The 20,503-nt window shown below is 46.3% G+C and overlaps 1 protein-coding gene across 2 annotated transcripts in view; it reads right to left on the reverse strand.

Moving 5' to 3' along the window:
• LOC126872544 (transcription factor Sp9) overlaps nt 1-20,503 on the reverse strand; it is a 57,455-nt gene that overhangs the window by 17,574 nt on the left and 19,378 nt on the right. Inside the window, exon 1 of one of the 2 annotated variants that reach the window (XM_050632627.1) lies at nt 8,042-9,174. The exons of the other annotated variant lie outside the window; for it this stretch is intronic. Within the exon in view, the coding sequence (XP_050488584.1) occupies nt 8,042-8,128 (87 nt within the window). The 5' untranslated portion in view covers nt 8,129-9,174. Of the gene's footprint in view, nt 1-8,041; nt 9,175-20,503 lie in introns of those variants that run through there. 2 annotated transcript variants of the gene reach the window in all.

Here is a 20,503-nt window from a genome sequence, read left to right on the forward strand (position 1 = left end):
TTCGATCGACGAAGATCTTGCCAATTTGATTAGAAATCCTATTGTTTGTTCGTCGTTGAATCTCAACTTTCATCGAACTATTTCTGCCTGAATTGAAAATTATCCAAGCTTCACCCATCTGATTCTAAACCGCAGAGGGTGTTGATTATGAATGAATTGAAAAACGGCGATCCGTTTAATTCGATCGTCGAAGACGCGTGTACCGCGGGATCAGTTTATCAGATCGTCGCTATTGAATCAGTCCATTAGAAGCGTATCTAACCCCACGCGGGCGTAACCCTCAGGAATCGTGGTCCTGCGCGAATCCACCCTCGTTCACGACGATAGCAGAGAGTACTGCAACAGACTGTGACATATTAGGCAACCCCCTGAGGACATCATCCCCGTATAAGAGGCCCATAAAGAGGGTGACTCCGCTCTCAGATTTATTGTTTCGCGATTTAGTGGCCAAGCGAGCCGTGGGAGTCTGCTGTGGTTGCTCTATATTCACCCCCGTCACTCGTAAATAAATTATCGTCCGTACGAAAACACCATCAGGTCGAGGCAGCAGAACGTATAAGTACTCGCGAGTACCAGAAGATTACCGGAGAACGGATCGTTCGGTTTCGAGATCGTTAGAGCTGACCTTCGTCGCAGGTACGAATCGCGCGACCGACGAGAGACGACGACGATCCAGTTTCTTAAAGAGAAAGGCGTTGCTCTTTGCCAAGATTTATGGCCATCTTTATTCCCATGAAACTCGGAAACCGTTTCCCCCCCATAAAAATTCATGGTCGGTGTAACAGTCTCTTCTCGAGTCTACATGCGTAGGTCGAGCGATTTGACGAATCGCGTTTTTCAAACGAAGAACAGAGGAAGGAACGCGGTATAGCACAGTTTCGTTGATTTTCTTATTGATTGTAAGGTAATTGTACGAATGAACGGCGGGATTTTAATGACGCGTTGTACGTAATTGACGCAATTAAAAACGAAAACTATCCGTTAGGTGCAAAGACGTGGTCATGATAGATACGGTTAATTGCAGAGGCGTGTCACGTCTTTTAAAGATAGCTGGTAAGTTAAGAAAGTTTTACGGAAGCTAAACAGATTGTTTTTATTGGAAGAGAAAAATGTATGGGTTTCGTGTTCAAAAGTGCACAAGTTTCTACTACGAATATCAGTTGAATCGTTTAGATACCATGTTGATCTTACTTCGCGAATTGACAAATAAATCTACGAACGTAACTTTGAAAACTTGCCTTGAAACTCACGTTATTACACGTTCTTAGAAAAGATAAATTTGTGGTATTGTATATCGTTTATTTCTTGGGAATTGGACGTTAATCGTATATCTGTGGCAATAAAATTGATATTCACGAAAGCGGAATCGATCAATTTTGCGTCTGAGACGTTCGGTTCACTATGAATTACGAACTTACGCTTGAAAAAAATGATTTAATGCTGATTAATTTTAAATCGATTCTTTGTCGGCTTGTTTAAATTATTGAAAAATCTAGCTGCCTTGTTATTTGCAGCAGCCCCTTCAAACGCGGGAAAAAGGGTGAACGAAGTAACTACGTTCGGAGAGGAAATATCAATGACACCGTGTTTAATGGCCGAGCTATTTTCGGAAGGTTACCCATAAATTCAGCGGGTTTCCGTGTTCGGTTTAACGAAGCGTCCAATCTGTACGTCTAACGGGACAAACGCGGGTTTCGTTATGCAACGCGTCGAAAGAGGATAATTCGTTCCCGTAGGGAAGGAACGCGATAGCGATACGGACGTAGGCACCGAAATGCAAATTATCCCGTTTGCAAGGACGCGGGGAGAGCGAAATGAAGAAAATTGAGCCGATCTCGTTGAGACTGTTCGCTATTCCGGTTTCCTCGCTCGTTCGACTACTGCGTTTTGTCCTTACGCAACGTCTGATCGTGGATACACGTTTGGAAATCTACTTGCTCCAATGTACCACCAGGCAATAGGTACCATGAAAGTCGAGCAAATCGATGTTGCAATAATTTGTCGTTTACGACGTTTCTTGTTTACGACGTGCACAACTGGATGCTGCTGGATACAGCTGAACTATCTCGTTGCAGACGTCTAGACGAATGTACGAAATATCTATGATATTTTTATTCCGGTATATATCTATGCCGGTCGATAATGTACACGATGTATTCAGAACGTTCGTGGATCGATGCTGTTTAGAGAGGAGGTAAATTGTACTATTACGCACCGAGATACGTTACGTGATATTAATCGGAATTAAAGCGATATAACGATCATAACCAATAGCGTTTCAATTCGTATCTCATGAATCAGTTAGCTTGCAAATCTTGCGTCTTTTCCAGGTTGAAAGTAATTGCGGATGGAATTCATTCCGAGAACTTGCGACTTTAAGAAAAGAGAAATATTTCTTCTCGCTGAAAACGACGCGTTCCAATTTCTAACGTCGATAAAAAAGAAGTTTTCCTATCCCAAAAGAAGTTTTCGGCAAGCATCGGAAAAATATCGAGAGATGTCTACGTGGAACGTGAAATAATAAATCATCAGACCAGAAGCTTTTCGAACGTACTGTACGGACCTCGCCAAAATCCGTGTCTACGTCGTACGTCCAACTGGAATATACATAATTTTACAATTTCTTTTTAGCAGTCTGAGAGACGACTCGGTATCGATTCGGTGGCATTCCTGCGTAAACTGCGGCAATTATCCCAGGCATCGCTCAAAACTCGCCGGTTCCTCTTTCGGCCGCGAACAACACGCGATCTTCCGAGGCGCGAACGAACTCCGAGCTCGGTCATATGCATCTGCTAAAGGGAAAATCGCCGCTGTGTTTCTCGTGCAGGGTATACCGGAAGTTTTTTACGGGCCTTGGAAAAGGTCGTTGCTCTATACTGGTCGTGAGAGGTAATCTGCCTTTCCAGAAGCGGCCTCCCTGTCTCCGCGTTGAGCGCGGATAGAACTGGAACTCGAGATAATTACTCGCGGCAAAACGAGTCAACGCGTCTTTTATAAAAAGCTAACTCTCCAACATTTTTATCAGGGTACCAGTTTGTTGTCAGATATCGTACAGCCACCATTATATCGTAGGATTATCGTTATTTAGCGTTACATCAAGGATGACAGGGCTTTCTTTCGTTGCCACGATATTATCTATCTAATAAATTACGCGATAAGCGTTCTCTAAAAGGATAGTTAACGAGCGAGAAATCATTTCTGGAGCTCTGACCGTGAACTCGATAAACGGCTATACTATTGCGCTGGTGTAAAAAATTCGCGCTTCATGGCACGTATAATATGCAGTCGATAAATCATCGAGCACGGTGGACAGCCGAGCCAACGTTTGGTATTTTGGTTCCGACTCCGCGGGGGTTTGGCACCCCTGCGGGGGTTCCCTGCTGTTGCCACGCTTCTTTTCCTAGTGGATCCATCCGTGGTGAGAGATCGGATCGAGAGCCTCGAGGTGTTTGCCACGCGAAATAGAAGGGCGCCAGTTTGCGGCGCTCTGACGCGCGTACGATAATGATTGGCGATTGAAAGACGTAAGAGAAGAAAAAAAAGAAAAGAAAAGAAAGAAAGGCTAAGAGAAAATTCGTAGGAACCCCCCGCGTAAGAGGATATATCTAACGTAATGATGGTAAGCGCAGGAACCGATTGGAGCGTGCAATTTCACAGTGGAAAAAATGTTGCATTGTGTTTAGCGGAGGAAAGTAGTCGGGTTAATAGAATCGAGTCGTTAATAATCGTCTTCCACTTTAGTCGAGTGGCGCACGTTAAGGCCTCGAGGTGTTGACCAGATCGAGTATTGTTCATCTTTCCCATGATGGTCCCGGTGAATGACGCTGGCTGCGATGATACGTCACGATAATGGCCGGTAATTCGACGTACCATCTCAAGGCTCGTGCGCGCTCTACGAGGAATATTGTTTACAACGACGATACCAACCCCGGAGAAGAGAAGTCTTGCCTTTTCAATTATCGAACCTTCCAGCGATACGATGATGGTCGATGGAAAACGCACACATACGAGCGGCTTCACAAGCGGGCGCCGGTAAACCCACACGCACCGGCTGCATCTCTCTACCAAATTGCAGCCTCGAACCACGGCGCTCTATCGTCACGCCATACGACACACACGAGCCGATCGCACGAATCGTCTTTTCGTGTTTAGAATGTCCTCGTTCGCAAGAAACCGACCGTTTCCCTGCATTCTTAATTGTTCCGCTCTCCCCCTCCCCCCCATCGCCCCATTCACTCGTGGAAAAGTTCAAATACGAAGCGGAATTCTACGTTTCTATTTGATGAATAATTCCATCGACGACGGTACTGTACGGAGAATAATGACCGATAATTCGAGGTACTGCTCGCGCGAGCAATAGGAACACCGTGTACGCGAACGAAGCCGAGGGGAGGCTAGGGTTTTCAATTATCGAACCTTCCACGATAACGATGCCAGCCAACTTGCGTACGTGCATTTTACCGTGAGCACACCCCCTAACCGAGGCTACGAAATTGCATCTTTGACCGTTTAATGAAAACCGAGAGCGCACCGTAATGAATATCTTACGCTTCGTACCTTTGAGAACCGCTCGGCCAGTTGCAGCAATCTTTTTCCGTGGAAAAAGCATTCGCTCTAATTCGTTGAACTCGCTTTAAACAGCTCGGCAACGTCGTTAAACCTGATGAAAACTGCATGAGCAACGCGCACAATGACTATCGAGAACCGTTCGCAAGCGCGTAACTTTGGAAAAAAAAAGAAAAAAAAAAGAAAGAAAGGAAGAAAGAAAAAGAATGTTTGGCTCGACAAAGGACATCCCAAGGGCCACGAAATTGATCGATCATACGCAAAAACGGTTTTCCAAGACGTGCACATCGAGCAGGCGGCCATGTTGTCACCCCGAACATCTGCCACTTTCGGACCCTGCGTTTCCAACCAACACGAACGAGTTTTCGAAAGGGTGTTTACACGTCGGGAACTCGCGACGTACTCCACAAAAATAATTCATTAAACCCGGGCAAAGCCTATTGCTTGGTAGGCGTGACGCCATTTCGAAGGGATTTTGTCGTCGAGCAATGAACGACGAAGCCTTTTTTTCCATCGAGGGGAGACTCCTTCTGTCATCTTTATTTCTTCCAGTGATATAAACCAAGCATTTCTGCTCGTCATCGGGCAAAACCATATCGAGCAAAGACAAGCGTTGTGGTCGCTCGAAGAATGGAAGTTTCCGGTCGACGGAAAATTCGTTCTCAGAAAAGACAAATTAGGGTGACATCGTCGTCGCGTCCGGTGCTCCAGGTAAATCCTCTTAGGTCATAAAAAGGCCATGCCGTGCTTTCATCCCCTCCAGCGCGACGAACGACGTATTTTTGCGACGAACGGTGTATACCGTGGCCGTTCGCAGTCCATTGTCATCCTTGAAAATGTCAACGGGACGTCGTTTAAAAGGACACTTTTACCCTGCCAATCGGATTATCGGATTACCAGCGTGGAAGTGAAGTGGAGCGACATGCCGAGGATTTTCGAGCGGAACCTCCGTGTATTCTAATTGTACTACTTTATTTTCTAAAAAGAAAACAACCATGTAACGCGTCTTCGCAAATCGGAGTGGGATAAAAGCGGTCAGCTTTTTATTATAAAGCAGTTACAAGTGCGTAAGCAACTAGAAAGAAACGAGCTAATTTTTGAAATTCCTTTTCCAATGTATCGTTATTCGCGTCGTCTTGTTTTAACAGATCGATTTATGGAAACAAATTATTCGTTTCTCGAGTTCACGTCAATCGTGAACGTTAATCGCGCACGTATTCGTGTAATAAAAATTTGATCGCCCGAGTACCTCGAAGGTTAGCGATCGAATCCGACGTTTCGTTGGGGAATTTTTGCTCGTGTTCCACAACCATGTATACCATAATTGCAGCAGTTTATTTTTGAAAAAAGGAACTTGCGTAATACGCCTTTGCAAATCGAGGAATAAGAATGACCAGTCTCTGATTGTACAAGGTTTATAAGTAATAAGTACACAAGCAACTAGAAAGAAATATGTGTAGCATTGGATAGCGACGGGGTGCAGCGAGTTTAGTTGATGAATATTTGATAATGCTCGCCGATCAATGTAGTATGTATCGAAATAAAGTCTTGTACGACTTAGTCACCAGTTACATTACTTATAGTTCAACATAGATACTTGACGAGAGAAAGTTCCATCGTCGCCTGATTAATTAATTAGCCGAGAATCGATGAAAATCCATCGCGTTGCGGTATGAAAAGTTTCGATAGGAACTTTTGCTAGTAAACGATACTACTATTGTTAAGAGCAGACAATTTAAACACGAACGTTTAAATCATTGTGACAGAAACGAAAGGAAACGTTCACAGAGGATAACGACAGAAGTATGAAAGAGAAAATTCTTGGTCACGTATCCCCGTTTACGAGGATCGAGTGACGAGAGGAAGTAGGTATCGTGTTACCATCCCACGCATCCTGTCAAGTGGATCCTCTTGGTGCACAAAGAGCAGCAGACAAATAATTGGCTCCTTGGGTGCACAGGTAAAGGCCAGTCCCTTTGATCCCTGAGAACCTTGCGTAAGAACTATTATATCAAGGATACTCGATACATTGGGATTGGGTGCTTCAATAACGCGAACGAAAGCAAAGGGACGAAGAGAAAAATAAACTGGTCGCAACATTCTGAACGTCGCGTCGACGAGACGGCGAGTATTTGTCGAGCAGTTTTATATTTGTCTCGGCGTTCTCGGTTATAGCAATGCGAATCGATGTTTTAATACCCAAGAGAACCTGTGCTCTCTCGTTTCGAAAGTCAGCTATGCGAGCTATGGAAATCAGATCGCGGTATACCAAGCATACCGAGCGAAATAAGCGAAGCGGAGTTCGAGACGAAGCAGGAAGAGAGCTGGAACGAGCGACGCACAAGACTTTTCACCGAGATTAATTTTCGGCACGACACACCGACAGGAAACTTTTCTGCTGACTTAATTAACGCTCGTACGAGTCTCTTTTTCGATGCCGAGGATTTAATTACTTTTTTACATCGACTCGTAAATCATCTCGCCGAGGCCAGCGGAGCAACGGCGTCCTTCTTGCCGAGTCATAAAATAAAAAGTTCCAAAGCCGAGAGAAGAGAGTGGAACACGTGTTGTGCCAGAGAGAAGGCACAAAAGCTGCTCGAAACGGTTTCTATCGGATACAGCTCGCGGTTACGGAGATCGTTGCTTCTGTCAAAACAGGACAGATTATCCCGGATAATCTGGCGGATTACAGAGCTGATAATGCTCGCAGGTAGTTGCCGGACAATGTCGAGGAAAGGCTCGCTGCGTACAAGCGACAATGCGGATGCGGAAATGGCCAGCATCTGTGCAACCAAGACGTCGCTCGTATTTTTCGCCGCGTCCACTGTACCTATGCCATAAAAGATGCAGCTAACCCTCGAAAATTTGCTGGATGCCTCTTGAAGCGCCTGGTCCATCGATGCCGAAATTGAAAATTACACGATGATCACCCGACAGATAAAATTCCGAGTCGCGTTCAAAGTTTCGCGGCGATGCCGACGGCGTTGTCTAAAGTGCGCTTAATTCTCCGCTTGGTCGATCTTCCAACAGGACCTTTGATTTTATCGGGTAGTCCACCGAAAGAGCTCTGACGAAGGTGACAAGGCGAACAGTAGCACCTGATTTGCGAGATCAACGATTCGTGGTCTACCTGAACGGATTAAGATCCCTATCTGGAAGGAGGCTGAGTAATTGACCTTGCCTTAGGGAGATCAGAGGTTGACAGCTACCCTTGCCTCTGACGGCTGGCCTGCATTTTAAAGACCACCGTCGCGGAACAAATCTGACCATTAGTTAACTTCTAATCTTGGCGTCTTATTTTTAGTAGCGATCGGGAGCCCGAAAGTCTCGATGGTTGCGCCGCTTGTTACCAATCGTAGCGAGAGAATTTTGGAATAATAACGTTGATTTGAACACAACGATCGTGGCAGGAAGCTTGGCGAACGAACAACTATCTGCGCAAGAAACTCGATGAAATTGATGATCGAGGACTCACCACATGTCCGTGCACCGGTGACTTGGCGATCGACTGTAGCTGCGGGTAAAGTTGGCCAGCCGCAGCCGGTGTCATGTCGGTCAACATCTCGTTGACGCGTATCAACGGCTATACTCGTCAATTCGCGGAATCCTGTCTGCTGTTCTTCGGCGAGTTCGACGAACGACGCGGTCCTCGGCGTTATCTTTCTCTCAGATATCGAGTCTCTCTCTGTCCAATATGCACACTTCACTTGCGTTCACCGACGGTTCGATGATTCGAAACTGGAATTCGTTGGTTGAAAGGAAGATTGGAAAAGTCGCAGGCCTCGGAGGCAGTGTCCGCGGCCGTCGGCTGGATAAAAAAGCGAGTGGATCGGAAACGTCGTGGTGCGTCGGGCAAACCGGTTAACGTGGTTCCCGTTCTTCGCCCCGTGACAGACTGCCGGCTATCCGATCGGCTTTGCCCCGACCAGACAGGGGAATGGTAGTAGGGAAGCGAGCAGGACTTCGGCCCCCGGGCAAAAAAGGGGCAGAGCTTGCTGGGCGGAACCCAGGGAAAACCAGTTACCGCCCCTGACCGCCTCCGTGCCGTGTCCGCTTCCTCTTCGCTTTATTTATCCCCACCGATTTTCCTCCCACTCTTTCCTCTTCTCTCTCTTTCCCCATTTCTCTGCCTCCAGCTCTCTCGTCGTCCCTCTTCCTCGTGTTCCATCCGAAGTATTCTCTTTGTCTCTCTCTCTTTTCAACCGCCGCCGCCGCCGCCGCCGCCAATCCGTAACCCTCCCCTCGATAATTTAACCGTGAAATGCGCGCGCACCGCATCGCCACGAAGAGGAGGCACGCGTACGACGACTTTGGTGGTGCCCTCTCGGCGTTTCACCTCTATCCACCACGGACTTTCCACGTTTGTCCCTACCTCTGCCTCCCTTTCTCGCTCTTTCTCTTACGCTCGTCTCCTGTTCCAAGCGGAGGCTTACGTGACCCGAAGTTGTCGTATTAACTCGAGCCTCGATGTTTGACGTAACGGTATGCACGTCGCCGGTATTTAAATACCAACATGCCACTATCTGATACCAACGAAACCAGCAAAGTTCATCGACCGGGGCTGCGTAATTGATATACAAATCGAATCCACGCGTTTGCGGAAACCGTACGTTTTTCCGATTTGTCACGCTCCCCTGTATTCGTCGGGCCTGGTATTTTCTCATCTCCGAACTTTCACAGATCGAAACTAGGCATTGGCTAATTTTCGTTTCGTAAACTTCGTTTCCAAAAATATGCGCTACCGGCTACGAGTATGAGAATACTCGAGAGTTGCTCGGAAACCATATTGATCAACCCCGTTGATCGAAAGAGAGGGGAAACTAAAGAATATTTCTGAAATTTGTCCGATGATTTACCATCACTTACGTTACCTGCTGCGATAAATAAATAAGCTTGCAGATATATTCGTGTTTTTGAAGATCGCACGCTAATTACGTGTTCACGTAAATTAAAGAAATTGCGAAGAAAAAAAATTACCGAAAGATCGTCAGATAGGTTCGACTAGAATAAAGTTTGTTCTTCATTAGATGAACGTAATAGTTATGACTGACAGCGCGTATCGACGAGGCATCGCTCCACGAACGTCGTATCATAGACAAAGGGAATACGGACGTCTGTGTGAACGCGTCTCGTTCTGCTTACGGTAGCAACGTTGCTGAAGAAGTGCGCGGATCTTGATCGACTTTTTGCCCGGTGAAATAAATTATCGCTTAATCTACAACGACATTTGCGACGATTTGAGCGAGCCGCGGTTAGATTCGGAGCATTATGACGTTGTTGGCGAGATCCATGAAAAGGGAACGCAAGAAGATCACGAGAATACCGTCTTACGACCGTCTAATGTGATTTTAATCGAGGAGTTTGAATTTCAAATGCTATCGACTTGCTCGCATAAAGCAACCCGCTGTATACTGGATAAAATTTTAGCGAACAAGGAACGCGGCTCTATTATGACTCCTGGTCCCAGTGGCGTATTCGATCATCTTTTTAGTAGCTAGCTTGGTCACGTCATTCTGCATAATGCAGATTCATACGATTACAAATTGATACGGACTAACGTAGAGAAACTACGCCAATGGTTAGCGTAGAAACAGACGCGTTGGGATCGTATTAGGTCCTAATTTTCCATAATGGAAGAGAATCGAGGCGCCACTGTGGCGAAGCGACCGTCTAATCGCGGTCCATTCATAACTGCTCCTCGTCGTTCGTCGCTGGGACAAGCAAGGTATTTTCTAAGCCATGTTCGTGACTTCCGCGGTTAATTTATAGCTGACGTCTCGCAAGGATCATCGATTTCCTAACCTTCCGAATAACCCAGGTAGGTATATACGTCGAGAGAAAACTATTCTTAACAATTCCCAGTTTGGCTATGGGCTAACGACGAATATGTGCTCTTGAAAATTGTTATTTTAATTGTAAATAATAATAATAATAATAATAATAATAGTGACGTTTGGATAAATACGATTTACGTTTAACTCTTTCGGGATCGAATCTTTTTCTATCCTGCGAGAGAGATTACCTTTACATTAATCGTTGATAGTCGAAATAGTATTTTCGTACGGTTTTGTAAAGAAGATACAATACAGCGAAATTTGGATTCACTTTTTCTGACAGTAGATACAATTTTCGATCGGTTGATTAATAAATTACTGAAGTAAAATGCGCAACGTAGATCGTGAGAAGGTGGAAAAAGCAACATGGCTTTGTATTCCAAGCGTTGCTTTTTTATTCAAATACTATGAAATGGCGTCGAATCGCGTTAAATTTCGAATCTTCGGTTCTAAATTCACGCGTTTTATTCCGAATGCTCGTATCCAATTTTGTGCCCTAAATTTCGATTGCGAATCTTCGCGTCCAATCCTGAACTTTCACATTCTTTCCGAATCCTCGCGTTTAGCGGTAAAACGTAGAAACGTTCCTTTCGAATCTTAATTTTCTACCTGGTTGCTCGCGAGGACTACGAGGATCGATACAAGTTCTAATCGACGAACAAATATTTCGCGGAACGCGAGGCATTATCGGAGGTCATCCCCCACCGATTCGAGGAGACGATGATGCGTAGATCGCGTGCAATCGGGCAACAAAAGGTGCGATCTACCCCACCCGCTCTCGAGGTCACAGGATAACGGCAACTGTTATGGGAAGCGAGAAAAGGGATGTTTTACAATGAACCGGAGCAGAATCGGGCGTTAACGTCCTTTGAAAGAGGAAACGGCATTGGATCGTGCAAATGAGGGTGCGAGATTCTCCTCGAGGGGTGTTCAGTTGTTTTTTTTTTTTTTTTGTCTCTCTGATCGATGTTTCTCTTCCCTTCGTTTCCAACATCCACGTTTTTAGATTTTTGTATAAAAACCAGCCACCTTATTTATTAGCTTGAGCATCGCGAGTAGTCCGATCACGTACACGCGAACGTAAGTGGACGATTTTTTTTCGAGAAAGACAGATAGAGGCGAAAGAGAGACGAGAAAGCAGGAAGAAGAAAGATCGGATGAGAAAAGTCGATGAACGAGCGACGATTGATTTTCTCGGTAACGATAGAACGATATCGGGTCTATGAAATGACGGATCGCTGATTGGCACAGAGACGAGGCGAACAGGGTTGAAAGGGAAATGGGGCCCACGGGCCTGACGGGGGCGGATAATGACAGGGCGGCCTCGCGATGCTAAGATGGTCCGCGTTGGAACCAGCTCGCCTTTTGCCTCTTATACGGCCATGTGGCCATCGGGAGATGCTGATGGACTAATAATTACCAAGGAACCAGCTTCGCATATAGCGGCTGGGACCGTCGAAAATGAAGATTCACCAAAGCAGACTAGAGCCAGAGTCGTGTAGCTATCGTTGTAGCAGCTACGTAGCAGGCTGCTTGGCCCACGAAAAGGTGCTTTGTGCTTAATAACCACTACGATCCCCGTATCCTGTTTAGTCTATCGCTATCGGATTTTGACGAGAAGAAGCAGCCGATTATGTTGGTAAAAAAGGCGATTTAAACCGTCGGCATGAAACCATCGCGTATACAACACGCTCGTAATTTATCGCGTTCGTGATAATGAGAAAAGAGCGTAATAATTGCGGACTGTTTTCAATGTGACTCTGAAAATATTTAACTCGTAGGGTGTAATGATAGTCCGCGCGTCGGGCAACGAGTGCAGTTAAAAAGCAGTATTTTAGCACGGGCACACGGTGTCAACCTGTTCCAATGCTCGTTTCATAAATCAAACACTCGCGTGAAGTATGTAATGGAAGAGCGTTGATAACGTGCAAACATTCTTTCGACCATATAGCCTTACAATGTTTCGTTTGCTGCACGCGATTGTTAACTCTCTGTGCTACGCATTTCCACGATCCTGCTTATGCCAAACATCGGAGACAAAGACTTTATTATCGATGCTTACGCCGCGTACGTTTGCGTGCACTTGTACGCTTGATTTAAGCAGAATGATAATTTGTATTTAAGCGGATCGTTAGAACGCGAGACACTTGGCCGTCTGTATCAAACCTAACGCGATCAATGATACTGACAATATTTCAACTTTGTTAATAAATATCGACGTTCCACGATACGGTCAGTTTCGACTTAGCGTTACATCGACGATACGTGCAGATCGTCCGAGGGTCCCTTTACACGTACGACGTCGTCGAGAATCTTCACTTCCTGAGACATCCAAAGTTGAACGAGAAATCTATAAAATTTATTCTCAGCGCGAAACGGCCCAGACGTGTCATGGTTTAATCGTCGAAAAGAATTCTAACGATACACCGGCCACGAACAAATAAATACTTGCGTGGCTTGTTTTGACCGTTGTCGACGATTCGTCTGTGCGAACGAACGGCTGGAAGAGGAGGCGCTCGGCAGCGTCTCTTTGAGGCTTTTAAGGTCGAGCAGCTAGTTTTGCCGTGAAACAAGGCGAAGAGAAACTTGTCTAGGACTGATTTACGGACTCGTTGGCCGGGCCGAGGCTGGCGTACAACTCGCGGTTCCGTGTGTATCGTGGTCCGGAATAGAGAGACGCTCTTGGCCAGATTTATGGGGTGTTCCACATGGAGGAGAGAAGCCGATCCTCCGTAACTCATGCGGTACTCGGTTTTCTGTCGGCGCGTAATCCGCAAACAAGGAACTCGCGCCGCTTTCACGAACGCTCGGAAGAATAACAGAACTCGCGCTGGAATCGACTATTTACACGCGAATAATCGTAATAGGCGAATTGTCGAGGTAACATTATGCTTGACGACATAGCCATTAAGTTCAACTTACGTTGTTCTGCAAATAGCGTAAATCGTTGTTTAATTTTAAAACAGTCGCAATTGATAATATAGGAAAAGATTAGCGTAATTGTTAAAGAAACTAATAATTATAGATCGTTTGTGGAATGCTATCGTAATGATAATGAACGACACCACGTTCCACAGATACGGTAAAGTGAGCTTCGACATTGTAAAAGTCTAGTCTCGTATTTTCTACAGAATAATCAAATTTGTTCTACATTACGTGATTATCAATCTTTCATTTAGTAACGAAAGAACGAACAAATATTGCGTACATTGGAACACAGAAAGAAAAGATGTGAAAAACGAGGAAATGATTCGTATAACCATATGGTAGATTTATTTGAATGCGTGAGAAGCTATCGTGCAAGAACTAATAAAGTAAGCCACGAAATATCTTCCAAAGATAAAGTACGATGTAGGGATCATTGAATTATGCCGATTACAGATGTAATCATCCTGTTAACACTGACTCAACAAACTTCTTACCTTTCGACGAGTGGAAATTAATAGGTAGAAAAGTTATGATCGTCGAACTGTCGATGTAACTATATATTTCGCTGTTTACCAAACGACTAAAAACCAATGGGATAATTTACTTTCAGGCAGAAATCGCGCGAAAACTGTCATAACAGAATTTGTCAAATTTCCAAATATCGTAGCGAAATATTCCACCGAGTAGACAAACTTATCTTATCTTAGCCTGAAGAGACAGGATTCGCGCGAAACAGAGACATGTCAGCGAATGATGACGAGTATTTAAAGCGTGAGGTGGCGACGGTGGCTTTCTTCCGGGACACGCGGTACTTTGAACAAAAGGAGCGAAGAGAGCGTGAAGAATTAGCGCAAAAAGGGGGAAACAATTAGCCTGATGGAGGATCGCCGACAAATTCGCGCGCATGTTCGTTGGAAGTTGAGATTGCAAAATGACGTGCAAACTGAGGGACGCCCTCGTCCGCCCCCTGGCAATACGGTAATCACTATAATTACGTATCGAGCCCTTATATTAATATCCCCCAGCTACGTCTCTCTTTCTCCTTCTCGTGCGCCTCTCTCTTCCGCGACGATTCGTTCGTTCGTTGGTTCGTTCGTGAAGCCTTTAGCCTCGTGAAAGTAGACTTTTTTCCGCAACCTTTCACGCGAACCGATCAACTCCGATTTATTATTGCTGCGAACATCGTTACGCTGGTTAATGAGAGCTTTCGAACCACGTTTCCACGTGACAGAGCGCGAGCGTCGCGTCACTTTGTACAATCGCTGACAAGCGAGTCTGCGTAAGCAACGAAGCGTTTGCCATACAGATTCTCCGTGTTTGGCCAAATTTTTCCATGACCCCGACCGTGGATCGTGAAATTCAATTGCGAGATCCGATTGGCAATCGCGCAAATTGAATTCTCAACGAGCGCTGATGAATTGGCAACGCGTTAAGGAGACTCGGGGGTGCGTGAGGCTTCGCATTGGCCTCTTTCGCTACTGGGAGATGAACAATTAACGGGAGGGTGTTGCTGGACCGCCCAGGATGTCGTCGCAGAAGGGAGCAGATGCTGTTGATAGATTCTGTCAAACATTACTGGCAGCTTGACAGAAAGTATAAACTACTTTAATCCAGCATAGTCTCGACGACGCTAATTTTTACAAATAATTATTGACAAACTTTACCTCTAGATATTCGGTATCCGTGGAATGTTGAGGTTGTTGGACAGCCGTCGGCGGTATGGTCATGACGTTCTGCGGATGAGCAGGATGCGAATACTGATACGCGCAATTCATGTTGAAACACCTTCAGTCTTGACAAACTATGTTGCGATAGATATAAAAATATATATCAACGAGTCTGTGCACTATGGTTACACGAAACCTCTGTGTTTTAATCGACCGACGATACCGCGGCGCACCATGCACAAAGTGACATTTAAATGTCGAGTCAGAGGATCTCACGGACTAACTGCGAACGAGCGTTTCGAGCACACAGATCAATGATCATCGTTTTCACGACGGATCGCTGCGAAATTGGTTCAAGATTGTTACGAAGGAGAAGCTGCCGTTACAGATCCTTCGAGTATCGAGGGAATCTGGTGCCGGTGGAGGTCGATCGTGCGGCAGAAGCGCTCCACGGCATCGGTAGTCCGTTCGAAGGTTGCCGTAGCCCCTCGTATATCCTGGTAATCACAGTAATTTCTGTGGCTGTTGGCCACAGAAGGCAACCAGAGGAGGTCAGTCGACAAGGAGGTCGGTCGAGGACGCAGGAAACGCGGACGTTTCGCGTGGTCGTTGCGATGCGTCCGCTGCGATGCGGAAGGAGGTTACAATTAGACGGAGGGACTGGAGGTGCAGCTCGCGGCGTGCAACAATTATAACTGAGCTTTTTCGTCCCCCACGTAGAAGAGGAGAACGCGTCTACGGAGGCGGATCCTCTCTCCTTCTTTCCCTGTTTACCGTTCCTCTTCCTTCTCGGTTTCTCTACAGCGCGGCACCGTTCTCGTCTTTTAACACGAATAGGTGTCCGTATGGATACGCGAATGCGTGTGCAGCGAGGTCGTCGAGTGTGCGTGAAACGCCAGTGGTCGGGCCACGTCCCGCAGGAATTCCCACAAGTGTGTGTACCCATCCTGGAAGGTGTTACTGGTGGGGCAGAAGCAGCGCCCGCCCTCGCAACGGTCCTCCTCGTACAACCTCGCGATTGTCTAATCCTTGTGGCAACCCTAACGAACCCTCTCCGTTCCCCCTTTCCCTCTTTTTCTCTCCCTGTCTGTCTCTCGTCCTCCCTCCATCGCACCGCAGACCGCACTCCCGACCAATTAAAACGCGCTGCGATCACGTGGTTCACCGCCGCGACCACCGCTGCTGCTTCTTCTTCTTCTTCTTCGTCGTCGTCGTCTTCCTCTTCTTCTTCTTCTTTCTCAGTTTCTCAGCTTCGACTCCGTTCCTTCGTCCCGTCGTCTCATATCCTCCTCTTCTAGCTTTCGCTTTTATCTTTGTAGCCGTTGTTTTTACTCCGCGTCCTCCACCTCCGTATACCCGCCACCCCTTCGGCCGGTTCGCCTTTCGCCAGTACCCCCTTTGTTTTCTTCTTGTACCATTCGTGCCCGTGCCGATACTCGTTCGGGGTCACGCGCGTGGGAGGCGAATGGGCAGATAACGACGACTAGGTCCGAGATATTAGTATATCGTTACGGTCGTGGAACAGGTTTTTCGATTTTACGGAGTCAATGGTAATCTTCCAGGGACGGTATACGCGCAACGATGGGGTTGCCGCGTTCAACGCTCCGGCTCCGACATTTCTCATACGAGGAGTTGGCGCGCGCGCGTTAATGGAATTCCTCGAATAAGCCGGTGGAAAGTAATCGCGGCAATCTCGTTAATGAGATATCGTCTGTTTAAGGGTCGTGGAAGCATGCGTTAAACGTATCGCGTACGCGAGACGCGATTACTCATTGGCGAAAGCTGGCAATTAAAGTTCAATTATCGAAACGCCGTGGCTGTATTTGTCGCTGCGTGTCGTTCGCGCGGTTAATTCAATTTTGCGCGTTTAGAAAATAGCCGGCTATCGGTCGTGCAAGTTAAACAACGAAGCCCTGATATATGTGGTCCTCGTTGAGTTATCGCTTCAATTAAAAACCAGGTGAGAAACTTTCAGAAAAACCCGCGAGCACGTACACGAGATTAATGCGATAAAGTAACTCGCAGCGTAATGTAATAGCAGGATAGTGTGCTCTATCTATCCGTAATGCTCGTGGTTTACGTTACCGCGTCGATGCGCGCCGTTTTTTAGCGTTCGATCTCCGCCAGCGTATAGATATAACGATCGTAGCCTCGGGATCGAACCTATTATCGTACACGCTAATGATATTGCGTACTCGCCAAGAATTTATCGTGCCACGAACACGACCATTCTCCGTCGTACTCCAGTTCCGATCGTTCTTAGTTATCTTTACGTAACCCTAACAGATCCTTTTCTTTAATTAAAAATCGATCGGATCCTCCTTTACGCTCTTCGTACAGGACACTGTACAACGCTGTGCTTTCTTAAGCAAATAATCGTCAAAAGAAACATTTGCAGATAAAGGGCGTACAAATTCTGAAGTCGAAAAGAATCCAACCAACGAAGAAACTGTAGCAACCCCCGAAAAGCGATATCGGTTTTAAGCGATTCCCATAATATTCGCATTTCGATTTTACCTGCCACTTCGCTTTATTCTACGAGGATAACGTTACGTCTTTATTGCTTAAAAACAAGACGAATTGTCCCATTTAATTGTAACTTGCTGCGTTCTGGGATCTATATAATACGAAGTTCGGAACTGTTATCTCCCCTGTTACAGGGATTTCTACTATACTACGATCTTTGCGCCTAAAGAAAAAGAAGATAAAGACATAGAACGATCGAAGAATAGCTCGTTTAAACGCCACGTATTGTAACGCGACATTTAATCCGCAAACTACGACTCGACTTTCTCCATTCGTAGGCTCGGCTGACGCTCGATCGATCGTTCGCGATTATTCAACTCGATGGAGGATCTTTTGCCTGGAAATCGCTTCGAAAGTAAGCACTACGTTCCGATATTTTTCCTTCTTTTTTCTTCCATGATTCGGACGACCGATGTTCCCCGTTTCAGTGTGAATTACTCGAGCTAGTTTAACAGCGACAAGGACTGAATGAACGAGACGGCGAGCAAGAACGCTTGGGTGAACGGATGATTGCCGGTGAATGGATTCGTATTCTCCCTCAGACGCATAATGCCAAAGTGCTTCTTGCTCTTTCTTCGTCTCCCTTCGCTTGTAACTCGATACAGTGGGAACCGCGTGTGATCTCCATTCACCACCGGCTAGAATGTTATGGAAGGACCGAAAGGATTGCTTCGCTGACACCGCGGCCTCCCTCGCCGACAAAGTCTTCCGTCTCCCCGAGCGGGATAGTTGAAGGGATTTCGACGCTCTTTAAACTTAGTCGATTGTCGGACTTTTATTTTGCGCCTCTCGTGCACACGATACCACCACCCTCCTGTTCCCTTTCAATGCCATCGGACGTCACAAAGTACCGACGCCCCTTAATCGTTCGGTAATTTTAGATTTCCTCGTCGAGATATTTTACGGCCGATTCGCGTTCAATTTTCGATATTTTAAACCAGTTAAAAAAAAAAAAAAAAAAAGAGAAGAAAATACATTTATCGATTGATACATTTAATAGATTGTTAAGAAATATCGGTAAGTATATACTTATGCAACGACGCACGAGTGCATACACATTATAAATCCAATGTTTTATGATGGCGGAGTATCGTAGTAAACGATTTCCGAAACTCCAGCCTGTTTAACGAGTACGTTAACGTTGGCCTACTTAAGGGTGCGATTGATCGAGGGTGGTTGTACGGTTGCATCACCAGAGAGCGTTCTTCGTTCGATTCGGCGGAACGATGACGTCTACAAATTTTAAATTCCCCTATCGAAGGATGTTTAACGTTCGAAGAAATCGAAGATCGGTTTATCCCCGAAAACCGAATAATTTCTTAAACTTCCACCGTCTTTAGCTCGTTTAACGAATGAGTTATGTTGGACTAATTAAGGGCACGATTGATCGAGGGTGGTTGTACAGGCTGCCCCCCCCCCCCGCTGTAAACGTTCCTGGTTGGAGGTAGGTCGATCTATCGATATTCGACCAGGTGGCGCCAACGAGGTTTTCCGAAACGACGTAAACGCCGATCGCGTTAAGGGATGATGAATGAGGGGCCGGGGGATGGCACGAGAGTAGACGGAAAGAGGCGTATCGGCGTAGAATCGCGGCACACGGGATCCACGATGAAAAATTGTGCCGGTGGAGACTCGTGTGTTCCCTCGGATATGAAACTGCCAGACGGATGGACGGACGGACGAAAAGAACGGATGGTCGTTCTTTTCGTGCGCGAGCGGGCTCTAGCGCTCTGTTATTATATCTTTCTCCCTTTCTCGTTTCTCTTCTCTTTTCTTCGAGTCTTAGAGAAACGGATCGGCGTTCGGGACAGCGCGTTACCGACGAGAGAGAAAGAATAATAGCCTCCCCCTATGGTGGCCGCGGCCTACAATTAAAACTCTCGCGCGTTCCCAAGGGCGGGAAGGGCTCTCGTTGGTGCGCGCCGGTTAATCGACTCGCTCAATGTCCAGCTCTCGTGCACCAACCTCTCCACCCTTGCTGTCTATGACGATCCACCGATTTTATTCGGCATTCGTGGGTACAAACGATTCCAGGAAAATAACAGTGGATCGAGAATGCGACCGGTTTCAGGGGGCATTACGCGTTAGAGTGCTTCCGGAATACATCGATCGAACCCTCTTTTCTGTCGTCCGGAAAGGGAAACATTCGTTTTGCTAAGAACATGAGAAAAAAGCCGGAGATAGGGAAACGGGGATACTTGGTATCGAACGTAAAATACGTCGTTTGGATAGACGCGAAGTTGCGAAACGTAGCATATTTCAGCTATCCAAGAAAAAAAAGGTGTATCCTGTCTCTCGTTACGAATAGTAGCATGTTTCACCGTCTTGCAAACGAAGAGTAACGCGTTATATCGTTGGTCAAATATGCTCGTTTCCACGGTGAAGCGACATGATTCTTTCTTTCGAAACGTACGAATGTGCTGTTCTTCGCGGAGGGAAACGACGCGTTGTATTTTCAACCGCGTCGAGGACAAACGTATTCTTCTTCTTAGACGAACGAAGGTTTGCACCGAAACGTAAATGATTCCTATATTTTTTAACATCGATTTCATAACGAATCTCGATACGTCGATATGAAATATAACGAAATGGGGTGAGATTAATCGGTGTTTGCAACAGGCAGACGAGATCCTATTAATTCGTTCACGCCAGGAGAGAAATCTAGTCCTTATCTGCCGACGTGGAGAATAATCCGAGACCGTGGCATGGCTCGCGGTGAGAAATGGAGGTGATCAGTTGCTGTCGGGTTAATAATATAAATTAGCGGGCACAGATCGGAAATAGGTATGGTACTCGGTCGAATGGCAAGGATCAGGGAAGGAAAAAAAAAGGAAAGAGAGAGAAACGAGTACATGGCACGGTGGCAGTTGCTCCGGTGGTTTGGTCCGCATTACGGGTTACGCGGGCGGGGTAATCACGATGATTCCAACTTCGGGGTCGGTCATCATCTCGTCACCGCGTCACCCGCGGCCAAAAAATCGT

Source organism: Bombus huntii, chromosome 13, assembly GCF_024542735.1.
Source record: "Bombus huntii isolate Logan2020A chromosome 13, iyBomHunt1.1, whole genome shotgun sequence".
NCBI lineage: Eukaryota > Metazoa > Arthropoda > Insecta > Hymenoptera > Apidae > Bombus > Bombus huntii.